Raw genomic sequence first — 16,930 nt, forward strand, 5'->3', positions numbered from 1 at the left:
TTGAGATTTTATGTTTTAGCAAATCTAGTCAAAATTCGCTAGAATTGTATTTTCAGTACATGGGGTTTGTTGAGGGAATGTGCCCTGATCCTTAGTTAATAATTTGGTGTATGGACACCAAATTAGGAAATTCATTCCTAAATTAATCTACTTTTAGGCACATTGTTGTAAAAAGCTAATGTAAAAAGAGCATTGTCTGGCCTGTTTCTGCTATCTCCTCCACCAGAGCTGGTTCCTCCCCTTCTGTGTGGATTCAGGGGTGGGTCACTGATGCTGCTGCTGGAGGGTGATGCTGGTGTCTGGGCATCGAGCGGAGGGGGCGTGGCTGCCTGTCTGCCTCGAGCCCCTAACGAGAGTGTGATTCATAGCACGAGGGGCTCCCATAGGGACAGGATTAGAGGTGCTCTGTCTAACTGCTCCCCAGAGAGACTAAAAAGACATTTAATCTGCCCACCATGCAGCCGCTACCACTACAGTCCGTGTGTCTGTTGCTTATGTGTGTGTGAATGTGTCAAAAGGGGCGGGAGCACCCCATCCTCACTAAGACACCAAATACTGTTCGGCTGCAAAAATGGATCAATTATGTCCATGTTATTTTTGGTGTTTTGTGGCAATGTGCCCTCATTTAAAATGTATTTTGTGGTTTTGCTTTCCTTATTCAATCATAATTAGTCGCATCACCAAACTAAATTGTGTTTGCAAAATGCAAAATGGTGCGGACTGCCCTGAATAATGTCAATTAAAATTTTGACTTGTTGATAGAGTCCTCTTTTGTAAACTAGCCCTCATACTATTTTCAAATCGCTGTCTATTTCAGTTCTCAGGTGCCATTTTCCATAGTTAAAGATAAGTTTAACTAGCTTTTTTAATTACGATACCGATTTAGAAATGCTGGCTCTAAGTATCTGTCGATACCAAGTATTAACCGATACTACTGCACGGACCTAAAATATCAATATTTTAAAATTATTATAATTTAATATAAAATGGACGTACAAAACTGGTCCAATATATTTTGTCTCTTTTATTGTATAAATAAATGTTTAAACATTATGATATGTTCTGGGCCAACAACAACTTGTAAATAAGATCAGGCCCAATGAGGATATCGTCTGACAAAACAGAAATAATTTTTTTTCAAGCCAAATACCCAACTCATCAAATGTTGACGGATCGATTGATATCTTATACCAGTATTGGTGCATCCAGTTAAACAAACTGACACAGTGTTTATTTAATGTTATTTAAGTTACTGTTATGTCACAATACTTACAATACCTAAGTGTTTTAGTTAACTATATATTGTTCAGTAAAACAATATTTGTTTTCCCACATGAAAAACAACTTTTTAACTTATCCTTGGTTGCATTGGGTTATAGCTTTGTTCCTGTTGAGTTGTGAACCTTTAGAATTATGTTTGCTTTAGACACAATGGAGAGCAGAGATCTAGTCAGTTGGAGTTCGTCTCTTAAAAACTCTGATGATGAAGGTAAATATAGAAAAAGCAGGGTTCTTTCCAATTCCCAGTAGGGAGTTTTATTTATTTTTTATTTCTCTTATTACAAAGAGTAAGGATAAAGCTTTAACCAGCTTGAAGTGCAATCATACATTTTAATTTTACCATTTAAATTTTTGTCTTTGCAGGGGCTTTGTGTACGACAGCCGGAACAACCTCCAGATGAGAGGGTTGGTGGTGTTGTTGATCTCCAAAGCGGTCGGACCGAGCCAGGCCTCTTCAGACCTGCTGGTCCAGGACATGGTCAGTGGCATCTATCCAAGGTAAAACACATACTATAACATTATATATCATTGTTTTTTTGTAATCATTTAGGTGTGTTGTTTATATTGCTTGTTGATATTTTACATTATTTACATATTCAAACATCTGTAATAGCTTTTAAATGATTCTGAAGCTGTGAGCGTCAACATCTAGTGCACCATCTTTTTCCTGTTCAGGGAATTCTCCAAAGCTTCGCTAACTGTGAAAAATGTAATTGACTGTGTTTAATCTTCTGGCAACTGGGGAGCTAATTGCCTCAACATTGTTTATGCCCATGAGGGATTTGGATGCATTATTCAAAATGATTGTCAGAATTACTGTTGCCACATTCCGTGCCTCTGTTTTGGAGTAGCAGAGGGTATGACAGACATGGTAACACTGCAGAGCCACAAATGTGCGTGACAAGCAAAGCAGGGAAAACCAATGCCACTTTTGCCTGTGTAACGTGGTCGCAGAAGAATAAATAGTGAAATAAAACCTCGGTGTCAGGTAATTCTATCTTGTCCTCTGTGGTTATGGCCCATATCAGTTCCTGTAAACGAAGCGCTACATCACCTCGCAAATATGTTGAAATGTGGGGGCAAAGCAGGCACAGTTACAAGCAAGACCATTTTATTTGCATAGATTATATTAGGGTTGTGGCTTATTGGTAGTAATTTATTGCATAGCTGTTAAAACGCTGAAGGTGAAAGGTTTTGCGAATCAATCTACCACCATCAGAAATGGTTTTTAAAACCATATTTAACATACCATAAAGGGAAGTAAAAATCAGCCCAAAGTTAGATTTAAGCCATAAATGATTGAGGACAGAACTAAACCAAGAACAGTGGTCTTCCCCAATCCCCAACCAAGAAATACTTAACTATGAGTACAAGTGACAAGTGCTGCCTGGTAGTCTAGTGGTCTAGGCAGATTAAGCACTTGTGCCAGATTCTGATCAACTCCCAGCTGAATGTATCTCCCACTCTTCTTGCAAATCTGTTCATTCTGTGGTAAATTAGGGGTTGTCCTGGTTAAAAAATGTCCTGGTATAAAAACTTTTATTGGATAGTTTTGCACTGCTATTGCTTGGACATACATACATTTGTCTCTGTGTCAAAAGTGTGTGTCCTTCTGGTCTCAATTAAACAGTGTAATCACTAAAAAAGATTCCTGGGTTCCACTTTATGGTTCCTATACCACAATTTGAGAACCACTGCTTTAGGTACCCCGTGTTGCCCTCACAGACAGATCCATAGAGGTAATATAAGTGGGCGTGTGTTTTTCCCGAGGTGGCTGCTGTATTTGGCGTGGCTGCGAACAGGTTCTGTGAAAAGCGTCTTTCTTTACAGCAACTTGGCACTGGGCGCTAGTGTTTATTGAAGAAACATCCCAGTATTAGCACTGACTGGAACCCACCGGACATCACAGAAGAGCCGGAGTCGGTTTACAGATCATCTCACATCACAGTCCCGGGTACTCTGACGCCGCGAGTACTCTTTGGGTATCTTGAAAAGCACAATAAATCCAATGCATTATTATTATTACTCTTACACCTCTGGGCACTTTCACTCTCCTCCATGCCAAGACCTGGGCTACTGGAGTTAGGACCTGCTGCATTCCCTCAGTGTTTTGTGATGGATTGTCCAAACACACAAAACACGCAACATGACTTGATCACCTCATTTGCACCAACCTGCTCTGCTCGCCTTTCCTCTCCCCCACCCCTCCAGTGCTCATTAGCACCTCCACTGATGGCAGGATAGAAGGATGGCGGGAGTCGGGGTGGGCCGGGTTTGGAGGGGGTGATTGAAACCTCCGGGGGATGGTCTCCTCCCTTCTGACAGGCAGCATTTGTAAAACATTTCCCACTCGACTGCCTGACACTGATGATTCACCAACGCACTGTGTGGAGATGGATAGATGGAGAGTTACAGTACATACATATCTGCACACAAACACATGTTTAGGATAGATACGGAGCAATAGACTGATGGGCAGATAGAAAGATGGCACCCTCACAGCTCCTCCAAATTGTTACCAATGCCACACCTCTTAATTTCTCTTGACAAATGAAAGCAAGGTGACTGAGCAACACAGCACTGGGCTGATAGACAGGCCACCTCTTTAAATCATAGCCGCCATGCTCTCAAACCTGCAAGCCTGTATTTGATGTAGAGGCAGACTGCAGAGGGTGGAAAATGGAACAGAGCAGTCAGGACAAGGGGCGTGGTGAGGGGCGTTACACCTCAGCGAGATGGCATCGGTTGCTATGCAACTGGGCACCAAAGCTATTTATACACCAGCCCCCTTGTCCCCCTTTTTCCCTCCCCAGGCTGCACCATGAGTGATCAGAAGCCAAGCTGGAGGTGCAGCTTTGGGAGATGCAAAGGACTTTGGGGGATTATTGTAATGTTTTGTACCATTGCTACTGCAATTACTTATTGCTTAATTTAGCAGTTAATAAATATAGTAATTTATCTATGTACATTATCTGAGTGTAAGTAGTTTTATGTAAATAAGCATATTGATTTGCATAGATGGATCAAGTAGTACATTTATTCACTACATGTCGACGCATTAGTGCATGTGAGAATGACATTAGAGTGAGTAAATCTCCTGTAACTTGGAAGAATGGCCATCTTACTCTGCTAAAAGAAGTCTGATTTCCTGTTCCAATGTTTAGCATAATTACGTTTTTGGTGAAATCAATTAAATGGACAAAAAGGCCACAAAACTTGTATTAGAATAATGTGCCATCTTGATAAGTTCAAGTAAAAAACAGCCGAAAGAGGCTGACCTTGAATTTGTACTAGATTGAAAAATGTTGTTTATATGACCCAAATGATCTGCCGCGCTCCTTTTCCTGCTACACTCCAATGGTAACAATGCCTCCTGCTCTTCAAAATTGGGTGTCTCCATCATTTGCGACACCTTGCAAGCAACCTGCTGCCCATGAATCCCTTAATTTCTTCTTATTTAAAAACCTGAACTTATTAACTCTCATTCGAGGCAAGCGTGTTGTTGCTCTGCGTCAGCGAGCAGAGAAACCAACCAGACAATGGGTGTGATTGAGGGGCGAAATAGATGACATTATTGAATTTTAATCACATCTTTTTCGACAGTGAACACGGCAATTACCTGGCTACAAGACTTATGTGTGTGTGTGCGTGAGTGTTTTTGTGCGCGCTTAGGAAGGGGCAGGAGCGCAGAGCAGACGAGCGCCTCATCAGGTCCTCACAGCGGCTGAAAGAAGGTCGTAAGTGGCTATCAGCGCACCCAACCCTGTCTGGATGGATTCCTCCTGTCGCAGCCTGCCGAGCTCCTTCCATATGGAGAGGGGCCTAATTATCCCCCACCAATGACTGAATCAACATTTGATTATATTCTCCCCAAGGCTCCTCTGAAAGCCCCTATTCAAAGGCCACTTTCATACGTTGCGTCGCTCATAATCAAGAATGGCTGTTATTTGCTAATGATAAGTTTAATGTCTTTTTTATGATAACCCCTGACACGGATCAGCGGGATGCCTGACATGTCTGCTGATTTATGCCCTCAAGTTGCCTATTTTGTATATTCAAGTTTTTCAAATAAAATTGTCTCTTTATATTTTAGATGTTTGGACAAAATAAAAAAAATTGAAAGACTCTCTTAATCCGTCTCTTCAGTGCAAATGTTTTTAATTTGGTCTTTGTGAATTTGAAGTGAATCTCTGTTTTGTACATTTTTTCTCTATAGCCAGAGGAACTTGGCAGAGATCACGGAGCTGATTCACACGGCATTCCTGGTGCATCGTGGGATTGTTAATCTTAAAGAGTGGACGGTCTCAGATGGGCCCCTAAAAGATATGGAGTTTGGGAATAAGATTGCTGTGCTGAGCGGGGACTTCCTGTTGGCCAATGCGTGTACAGGGTTGGCTCAACTCAACAATACCAAGGTATCAGTTTTCTACTATGTACCTGATTATTGTTTATGTTTTTATCCAGCAATTTGCCTTACAAGCTAGTTTTGTTTGATCTAATATATTTTTTACATTTAGTCAAAAGGAAGTTTCAAGCCAGTGTACCTTTTGGTTAACAAAGCTTGTACGTTAGAAATTGCTGTGCTGTTGTCACTGAAGGCATTAACCAAAAAAGAGAAGAAGACTAATTAAAACCACAACAAATCATTATAGTTGTGCTTGATTTGATTAGCTCCAAGCAGTGTTGAAAACAGTAGTAGATAATAGATACTAGTCTCATAGTGTTTATACAGTTCTTTTGCCAATAACTCAGAAGAAGAAGCAGTGTTGTCTTCTTGTGTCCTTGTGCATTTGTTCAGAGTTTAGATGAGAGGAGCATCAGATGTAGCGCGGTCATGACTCGTGACAGGCTGAAGTGTTTGATGTCCTTCATGCTGTATTTGATGCTGAATGTGGTCAGGAGATGTCCGCTGTCAGGCACTCCCTGGGAATCCCTTTTATTGAGTTTTCACTTTTGGGATGTATGCGTTGTGGTGGTCTTGTAAGTGCACCACAGATCATATCTGCCACATCGCACGGTAAGCCCTCGCTGACAGAAGCTGTCACCAGTGCTCTGTCAGACTGAGGTGGAGTGGATCAAAATAACCCTCCCATCACTGGGCCACCAACTGGACCAGGCCACATCACCTCCTCTGTTGCCTCTAAGTCTCAAAACACAACATTGTATTATTTACTTGAGTCATAGTGGTTTGTTTTCCCTGACAGATCAACAGGCAATGCATTATTGATATATTTTTATATATGTTTTTTTTTTTTTTTTTTTACACAAACAAAACAAAATGACCTAAAATACAAAGTAAAAACTGTGAGTAAAAATCCAAAAGCAAAAACCTGCACTGAAACAGTTATAGACCTATTAAAAAAAACTGCCCCATTGCAAAGTCACAGCTTTCCTTCCACTATTGATCCTCTCCACCATCCTTTCACATGCTGCACTGAGCGAAAACACTTATAAACAGTCAACAATTAATAAAAGTAAAAATTCATTAATGTTGTGAAAAAAAATCTGTACTGATACTGATGTCAAAAATAGTATCAATACTTGCTATGATGAGTATCTCAGTGTCATCATTGCATTTAATTCACCTGCATTTGACCCTGAGGATCCCCTTGAAAATGAGATGGCACATCTCAAGGAGATATGTTTCTTAATAAATGTCAAAACTGGTAGTGTCAATCACAATGATACATTTATACCCAAAGCTGTTTTTTGTAAAAGGCATCTAACTAAAACCACCTAAATTAGGAAGAAAAACAAGGTCTCTTCAGTGCACAAGTTTTATAAAAACAAATAATCATCAATAAGAATTTTACATTTCTTTGACAAACAATAATTTTAAGCATTTTCCTCCTTCCTTGCATTCTTAGTCATAACCCATAATTGTGTGACACTGAGGAGAATGACACAAACCTAAATCAAAATGTATTCTTGGTTTCTACTGTGTGTGGTATATGCTTTACCAGGTGTCCACCCCATTTGGTCCTCCTTTCTTAAACAGTTTCTTCTGTTAGTCAATGCTGGTACTGGATACAGTGCAAAAATTAATTAATCATTGGATTTATATAGTGCCTTTCATAACACCCAAGACGCTTTACAGAGCATAATTCATTCACTCCACACTTAGTTGCGGTAAGATGCTCTGACGGATTGACGGAAGTGAGGCAGCCAATCTGCGCCATCAGCCCCTCTGACCACCACCAACAGTTCCACCACTTTCTTACTCGGTAATATGGGTGAAGTGTCTTGCCTAAGGACACAACAGTTTTTGCCACTGGTGCCCCACTGTGTCACCTGGTGTTCCTAGTGGTCTCCCATCCAAGTAGTAACCAGGCCCGATCTGGCTTAGCTTCTGAGATCTGACAAGATCAGGTTTTGACAAGTTGGTATGGCCACAAAAAGTCAAGCATTTCCATGATCTCTGTGGCATAGTCAGAACGCTTTCATCAGATTCATAGTAATTATCTCACATATACTCTTTTTCTTCTTTAAAACAGTAGGAGCGTTGAATATTATGTGTCGTGGCCTTGAGAGGAAACCTATGCCGCTACTTGTATAAACTGTAAGCCAATCTGGCTGCGGAGCTCCGATTTCTCTCCCTCGCAGACCTGTCGGCAAAACACGATCTGGCTGGATTTGGGAATGGAGTAAGGAGGAGGCGGGGGGACGCTTATCTGATACCTTCCAAAAAAAGCCCCCCACCCCATTGGCCCCCACTTCCCTGCGCAGGCAGAGACACCACATCTGGTAATACTGTAGGCACATTGTCCTTCCAGGTCTGTGGGCGAGGCTCCGGTTTCCTCAGTGTTTTCCCTGGATAGATTCAGTTTCCCAAAGGGCACTCGGTGAGGCTGTCTGCATCACTACACATTTTTTCTTCTAAAACCAAGGGTGTCTGGGATGAGCTGAAGTAGCTCTATATTTATCCACATTCATCTGAACTGTATGTTGAGTGCCGGCTTTCTATTGTGGCAGTGAATATAGACCATAGCAGATTCAATTGAGATACTGCCCATTCATTACTGTGGAACAATGCTTCAAATCTGCAGGCACTCATCCAGGAGCCGATAAGGAGTTGGTGATATGTCTTGCAGTGAAAATGTAGTCATGCATGCCCCCTGTAAGAGAAACCAGGCAACTGCAGCTGTGAGGGAATAATCTTATACCACTCTATACCACGATAGTATATCCATATTCTCTATTTCAATATAATCTTGAGACTATTTTTAAAAAGCAGCATTCTTTTTCATTTTCAAAAGCTTTATTGATCCGCAGTGCATTACAGTTGTAGAGTTGTTTTTTTTGTTTTTTGTTTTTTTACATTGTACGTATTGAATTTCCATCTTCCTTTATTGTTGGTCAGATTTTGTTTTGTCTGTGCAATAGGAACAAATAATCAGCAAATTATGCTTAATTGGTCAAAACTAATCATTATGATTTCTGAATTGAGTGAATTCAGAGGACTACAAATCTCTAAAATGGCTTCAAACTTGTTGTTTTTTATTTATTTAATTTTTTTTTTTTTATTGTACCCATTTAAGTACTTCTTTCATATTTAGACGTTAACCTGTTTTCATGTCACCAACTAGATCATTTTTGCAGAACATTTACTGCAGCTAATTTAGTAGTGCTGTTGGAATACCGATCTGGTTGGGTCAATTTTTATTTTATTTCATGGTCTTATAATAAATATTGCTGTGTTTGCACAGTGCTGAATTATTGTATAAAGACTGATGTAATCCCTGTGCACTTGTTTTTGATGTTCCTTTTCTTGCAGGTGGTTGAGCTCATCTCTAGTGCCATTGGCGATTTAGTCCAAGGGATCTACTATGAGAATTCCAGCAACACTGCGGTATCATTCAACTTTCTATTAATCTGCTCCAGTCAAATATTGTGTGAGATTCAGAAAATCAGCAAATATTTGTTTTTATAGTTAAGTTCAGTTGTTTATTAAAACTGACTTTGCTTCAAATGTTTTTAAACCATGTGCCAAGTCTTTGGTTTACACACATAGAAGTCATTTTGGGTAATGGATAATGGTGGTGTAAACTAAATTTGTAATTAATGTATTTGGCATGTATTTATATTGTAAGGAGGTTGCTTCCAGCTGTGCACAGCAGTGAGCCTTTTCCTACTTAATGAATCAAAACAACAAAAAGATGGTTGTTAATAATAAATTAAGATGCAATGTTTTTGTGACTGTTTTCCTCTATCAATTACCATATCTTCCAGTACTGACCCATTTCATATTGCGTAGTATTTTTACATAAAACAGCATGCAGTGATCATGGATTAGTTGGAATGAGGTGCCCATTGGGCAGCTGTAGTGAATAATAATGAGTAATGATTTCGGCCTGTTGTTTCTTTGTCTGTTGGCTCTGCAGGACAATGGCATCACTGATGGCATTGACATTGGAACATGGGAGGAGCGGACGTTCCTGTCCCATGGTGCACTGCTTGCCAAAAGCTGTCAAGCTGCGATGGAGCTGGCCCAACATGACACAAAAGCCCAGAGACTGGCCTACAACTATGGCAAGCACCTATCGCTGGGACACAAGGTACGTCCAGGTGGCTGCAAATAAATTTAAACCAAGAAGCATTTGCAAACTTTCATTAAAGCCTAAAACTACCATTTAACCTGATCTTTCATGAACCTTGATGCAGACACATTTTGTCCTAATAATAATACAAAATGTTCTCTTTAACCACAGAATTTTTCAAGGTGGGATTTTATGCAATTCTTATCATCAACTCAACAACAGTTTAAAAATGATTTGATGACAATTTTCATGTTGTGGTGCTATGAGCATATTACTATGATCAAGTTTTTCATGAAGCCAAAGAAATGTGGAAGGACAGCATTTCAACAATTCAGTTTTTTCCACAATTAAGAAAAAAGTTGGAAACATTGACGTGACCCATCCAATTTGATAAAACTCCAGATTGTTCATACTTTTTGAAGTTCGGGCTAAAGTTGGCGTGTTGGCACTAAAAAAGTCGTTCATAATGATGGTAGTGACAGAGCTGAGTGAGTAGGGCCCCTGCTGTGGCTCCCTGTAGCTGTCAGTCTGCAGGCCTCACTGGCTGCAGGGAATCTCAGCATGGGACGAGCACGAAACGAGGCTTCTGAAGGAGAACCATCCTCATCAAACTCGCACCATCCTGCCGCAGACTGCTCATTCTGCACTCATTATTAGGGTCAGCGAGAGTGGAGGCAGAATTAGGGTATACCCAGCCAATCAGCATGCTTGGTTCAACTCTAGCTGAGTTTTGTTTATTTTTCACAGCTGAACTCAGATCTACAGCCGTTTGTGAAGAGTGTGGACCCAGTGTCCTTCAGTTTAAGTGCTGCCCCAGTGGTGTTCCATCAACAGTCTGTGGGACAGGAGAGATGGCACCAGCAGCTGCAACAGGTACTATGGCCACATCCTTATATGGCTTATAGGGCAGCATAGTTGCCTCTAATCTATTAGAGTTTTGGGGAAAATTTTTGAATTGGTGCAACCTGAATGATGCCGTTTTGCCTTAGTGTCTTAGGGCCTTGCTAAATTTTACCCTTTTGGTAAAATATGTGACTAGGTTTCAGATGTTTAACTAAATGCTTAGTTAAATGTTATCCCAATACACACCTTTTTATACAGTGTATTTATTGACATCTTTCTGGACACTCAAGGTCGTCCTACAACAATTAACATGCACAAGAAAAGGAATTAACAGACATTGAAACATAAAGTGAAATAGGCCGGTGTAACAATGTAAATATTTTATTAAATAAAGAAAATCTACTTTTTGTTTGATGGAATATCTTTTGGTTTCTCTTTTAAAGGCACAGACATCAAGAAATATGCTGGATTACTCTAAGGTCAGTCACTTTCAGATGCAATTTGACAAGAATGTTTACCTGTGTCTACTTAAAACTGCAGTCATGAGAGTAATTAAACCTGCCACCTGAAGAAATAAATAATACATATGTTCTAATGCACACATTAAAATTCAGTATTTTAATTGTAACTTGGGTCGGAGTTGAGCTTGTCAAAGTCAAAGTGTGAGGAAGACCGTGCAGTGATCCGAGATGCAAGAGGAGAGCAGAGGAGGGGTCTGGTGTTTGGGGGTTATCTGGCCCTGTCTGAAACCGGAGCAGGGCAGATGAGTTACTGTGCCCTATTTGTGGAGGAGACACTGAGGCTCTGAGACAGTGGCATTGTGAGAGAAGCCCCTTCGGTCCAAAAGGGGACACCAGAATAAGTTTGAGGCAAAAGTTTCAAGTACAGATGAGTCAAGAAGAGGCTCAAAATGAATTTGCCACGATTTGTTCTGTACTAAATTAGGGACACTGGGGATAGTCACTTAAAATTAGAGCTTCCTCTAGACATCACAATTTCTTAAAAGGGGTTGCAAACAGTTTATATCTCTTAATTTTATGAATAACTATTGTTTTGTGGATAAGAGATTTAATGTTTTTATTTTACATACAAAGAATATAAAAAAGTTTGTGTAATCTCAGTCTTCCAGGTATGATCCATGGTAAAAGAAAAATTTAAATCTCTCAACTGGACAAAAAAGTTGTTAAAGTGAAGATGTTTCACTGCACTTCTTTAGTTCTGAACTGAAGAAGCAGCTTGGATGAGCAGTGAAACATCTTTTTTGTCCAGTTGACGGATTTTAATTTTTCTTTCGCTATATATAAAAAAGGTACTGTCAAAAAACATAAAACCACAAAACTGACCACATTTAGCAAAACTGTATTCATTATATTTACAACAAATTAGATTTAAAATAAAATGTAAATAAAACAATTTAAACAGTATGAGTGTCTTGTCTTGTTAATGTTCATAAATACTAAAGAACAAAAGGTGGGCAGAAAATGGCATTACTATATTACGCACTGCTTAAATAAAAATGTCTTGGCACCCGTACTTTTGACTTTGCAAAAGGCTGTAGGGCCTACCACCTCCAGAATTTATGAGCTGAAATGCCCCAAGCAAAAACATGTCTTGACGAAGCAACAGCCAGACAAATGGATAAACCCAAATCAACTTTGTCTGCATGTTCTCTTGTAATGATTTCAGATGTTCTAATACCTAAACCTCAGGTATTGGCGAGACATAGAACACACAGCATCTTCGCTATGATAAATGTATATATTTAACCAGCAGTATCTTCTATGAATACAACAGATTGATCTTATTTCCATTGTAGCTGAAACTGCCTCCAGACTCTAGTGGTATCACCGTCACCATGAAAACCTCTAATCAAAAGCAGATTTGAGTGTTGCACAACAGCGCTGTACTGCCCTGTTTTTACATATGACCTGAGCTAACTTTGTCTCGTCACTAACGTTATGTGCCAACAATTGAACCTATTGACCAACCAAGGTGTATTGTTGTGCCTCTACAGCTCTTGGCCACAGTGAAGTCTGACAAAGGCGTGAGCTCAGCGGTGGACTTATGCTGTTTCCATAGTAACAAGGCTCTGGAGGCCATCCAGGCTTTCCCCGCCTCCGAGGCTCGATCCGCCCTGGAGAACATCGCATCAGCCGTCACCAAATTCTAACCTGGACACACAGACTCTCAGGGACATGTGACAGACTAGAGAGCTTTGCTCACTGCATCAAATACAAGTAAAACATTTGTGCCTCAGGTGTGATGAGGCTGCCTTGGTCAACCCTGCAAAGCAGTCATAAATAAAGTGCATTGCTTCGGTTTTACATCATCTGTTTTTCTCTTGTATGTGAGTGAGTGATGCCAAGTTGCAAAATTGTGTAAATTGGCAGTATATCACTTGGTAGAACATTTGCCCACTGATCCAAAGTCAAAGGTTTACATTGTTCTTGTGCCCTTCGGGAAGACACCCGTATAAATGGGTGTGTGAAGGGGTCAGTGATTCCATGATATAAAACACTCACAGGAGGTAGACTGAACTGTGCTATATAATGTGGCCACTTGCAATTAATGGTTTCTCACCTTTTTTGTCATTATTGTTATTATAAATCCGTTTATTAGTATATTCCCAATTATAATTATTATATTTTTCTGTTAAAATTGTATTTGTTCCAAAATTACCCTACAGCAAAGATAATTTTATGTTTAAATAGTATTCAACTCCATCTTTTTAAAAATCTAAAATCATTTCAAGTACCCTATGGCAAATGCTAATGTACTCCCAAGCTTCCCTGTACCTCTGGTTGGGAAACTGGTTGTGTACTTACCTAAAACTCATGTCTTTCACATAGCTTTTACTGTTGGCACATTTAGGTTTGTGCTGTCCAAACAGAGGAGAGATGGCACAGTTGCAGTGTGTTGTCATTTGTGTTACTTGATTATGTCTGTGCCCACTACCCATGTGAGTAAAGTCAACTCAGGGGCGGGAAAAGGTCACGGAGCCTCTCCCCTCTGCCCGGCCAGCCAGCGCACTGAAGCTCCGCCAAGCAGTAATTATTAATGAAGAGACCTGAGCAAATGGACAGGAAATGCAGAGGTATTGATTGGCTGCCCTGCTCTAAGCCCTGCAGACTGGCGCCAGCCTGGGGGCCTGTGGTTTCCCAGGCTGCTGTCTGCGGAGAGGGGACCGTCGAGGTGTGAAACAGGGCCACTGCTGGAGCTGCTGCCACCACCACACCTGAAGGACACAACACTGGAGATGGCAGAAATCAAGAGTTCCTATCACATTCATATCATGATAAATAAAACTGTGAGATACATTGTTACAGAAATTATTGCCATGAATGACAATATTGAATATCATTTTAGCAATTAGGCTACAAAAATATCTCCAATATTAAAATGGCACTCTGAAACACACTGGTAGATAATGTGTATCTCCAGACGTAGATATATCATTATTCTATCCTCTGCTGTGAAAAAAAGAAAATGTACCCAACAAGAGCAAATAAAATGTACATATGATAAATATTGAACCTTCCAAAAAAATGTTATCTTTTTATTTACTGAATCTTAAGTCAATATACTAATTATTGTGACAGGTCATTAATTAGGACAACAATGGTATATCTTTTTTTATTGGCAGAGGTGTCAGCATCTTGAGTCAGCATCTTTCAATGGTCCAAAAATAGTTGTGGCTTTGGAGAATGGTCCAGGCAGTATCCCATCATAGATACTTATAGTTTGATTTTATTTATTTATTTGATTGGGACAATGCATATTAATGGACAACCAAAAACGTAAATACGCTGGATCACACTCAAAGGCTAATATCCATCCGCTGTCCCAAGGGCTGGGGTCACAAAAGAGTCAACATAAAAATTGCACACTACGCACATTGCAAAGTTGCTAATCCCTATCTGTTCTAATTGTAGTCAAAAATGTGTGACACAAAATGATACATCTGTCTGCCCAGTTTCAATTTTATATTAACTATAATAAATCGCCAAACTTGCATTACACAAGATATCCCGTGTCAATCTTTTGCCAAATTATCCAACTCTATAGATGCAGAGTTAGAAACCTCAGAAGGAAATTAACAATAAAAGATCCTAAATTCTAATTGCATTTTTATTAAGTTAAAATAACACTGTGAGCTATGTACATACCCTTGTACACTAATGATAGAATCTGGAATAATTGGAGGTAGAGAGACAAGGGAGGCATGACCCTGAAAAGGCAGAAGACTACAATGACTCTGGATGACTGGGATGCAAGCAAAAGTGAGGGGAGAGAGTGAAGTCTTTCTGAAACACACTTCTTTCTGTTGCAGGTTTGTTCGTCCACTTCCTCCTGTGTTTTTCTTTCCACTGTTTGAGCTTCCTGGGTACAGCGAGGTACAGCATGTGCCAGGGAAAGCCTCGGGCCCTTCATAAAATATTCAGCCTCGCCGTGAGCAGACATGAGCAAAGTTACATGGAAAGTTAAAAGGACCAAACAAGGAAGGAGACTGGGGCACTGCCAGAATGACAAATATAGTTATGAACCAAACTTTCTTTATAAATAGATGAGCTCTGGCCTGTGCAATGATGCTCCCAGCACAAATCAACTAGTCACTGCTGTGGATATGTCAGAACTTAGAATTAATTTCTAACATAAAAGAGTTCTTCCAGGGTTACAGCATGTTTTAAAGGTGCACTGTGTAGCTTTTCTGGAGGGTTCTCCTCTTGCTTGTGTCTGTAGAGATGTTGTTTTTCCTGCAGAGGTGACCCTGCACAGAAATTGTCCTTTTTTTTTTTTTTTAACAATAAATACACCTGTACCAGAAATACAGGTGTATTTATTGTTCATATAAGACTGATATGTTTAATGCCATACTGTGGAACATTCCAGACAAAGCAATAACTTTACCATGGAGACGAGCAAGTGACTGAAACGAAAAAGTTATGCTGTATACTTTTAAATGGAAATCTTGACATCACTGTATTAACCTGATACTTCATATTAGCTAAAATAAAACGGTTTTGAGGTTTGGTCGACTACATGTTGTGCACATAGCAGAAACATGATGCTGTCATAACTTGCAGTTCCAAACATTAAAGACTCTTGAGCGTGATAAAAGCCAGAGTTGGCAGAACTATAAGCAAAACCTGAAGTGGGTGAAAGTGTCCGTGGTGTGCCCAGACGAGGCCAGGTGAAATTACAGCAGGGGCCAGTGGAGAGAGTGGGTCAGCACACTCTGACAGATAGATTCTATTACATACTGTACATACACAGACATACACATACAATGATGCAAAGGCCACTTCATGCCAGTCTGTGTGACAGCAATTTGCAATGTGGCACCAAGGATGCAGAGATTTAGATCAAAGGGTACACTAAGCAGTAAATTTATCCGGAACTTTGTAAAAATGTCAAGGTAAGGACAAAACTTATTCAGGGTTAACTTCTTATTTACTGTTATAGTTTGTTGTGTAGCAGTTGTATTACATGCACTGCACACCATTCTTTCCAAACAAACTTTATTAGCATTGAAGACCTGTTGTTTGATAAAACCACACTAATTAGGAGCCTTCACTTTTCATCAAATGTCGATTATTCCCTGAAGCCCTTTTGTAAAGAGAGGCTAAACATCTGCAGACTTGGAACACATTAAAGTGAAGTTCTCATCAATGTATCTAAACCTTCAATTTATGAACTTTAAGAGATAACTGTTCACCTTATAGTACATGTAAATGACTGAATAAAAAGAAGAATTATCTTAATTAGTTAATAGTGTATGATAGACAGTGAAATCAAAGCATAGCCTATATAAAATTCAACTCCAGTTTCAATGTTAAAGACAAATATATCGACCTCATGGGGAATTCTGTTTTCTGTTCATATTGTTCATGTTTTCTTTTTCCCCTTTTCTCTCTAATGCTTATGATATCTGTGACTTCATTATTAAAAAGGCAGCGTGTAAAACGAGTGAATATGTGAGTGGAGTGGCATTTATCATCTTGTGAATATTATCAGTAAACACCTGCTAAAAAAGATCTGGTTGACTGATGGATGATAGTCGTTCTCCAGTGATAAGAACAGCAGTATAGCTTATTGGCCTCCTCGACACGGATGAACATATTGGCCAGAAATGACACTTTAACGAGCTCTTTCCAGGTTTAAGTACTGCGCTCCGGCCCCTCCTCGGGAACCTTCTCCTATCTGACCCCGGCGCGTGCTTCCTCGCGCGCAGGGCCGGCGCGCTTCATTGGCTGACAGATCTGAGTGCC

At 40.0% G+C, this 16,930-nt stretch overlaps 1 protein-coding gene and 1 pseudogene across 1 annotated transcript in view; one reads left to right on the forward strand and one right to left on the reverse strand.

The window, feature by feature from the left end:
- The window catches only part of pdss2 (prenyl (decaprenyl) diphosphate synthase, subunit 2), an 18,832-nt gene extending 5,847 nt beyond the window's left edge, over positions 1-12,985 (forward strand). The window contains exons 2-8 of the mRNA XM_033988614.2: positions 1,645-1,779; positions 5,498-5,696; positions 9,056-9,130; positions 9,663-9,836; positions 10,566-10,691; positions 11,105-11,140; positions 12,676-12,985. Of these exons, the coding sequence (XP_033844505.1) occupies positions 1,645-1,779; positions 5,498-5,696; positions 9,056-9,130; positions 9,663-9,836; positions 10,566-10,691; positions 11,105-11,140; positions 12,676-12,831 (901 nt within the window). The 3' untranslated portion in view covers positions 12,832-12,985. The remainder of the gene's footprint in view (positions 1-1,644; positions 1,780-5,497; positions 5,697-9,055; positions 9,131-9,662; positions 9,837-10,565; positions 10,692-11,104; positions 11,141-12,675) is intronic.
- On the reverse strand, positions 7,561-7,678 carry LOC117391093 (5S ribosomal RNA; annotated as a pseudogene).
- Positions 12,986-16,930: the final 3,945 nt, after the last annotated feature.

Source organism: Periophthalmus magnuspinnatus, chromosome 22, assembly GCF_009829125.3.
Source record: "Periophthalmus magnuspinnatus isolate fPerMag1 chromosome 22, fPerMag1.2.pri, whole genome shotgun sequence".
NCBI classification, from domain to species: Eukaryota; Metazoa; Chordata; class Actinopteri; order Gobiiformes; family Gobiidae; genus Periophthalmus; species Periophthalmus magnuspinnatus.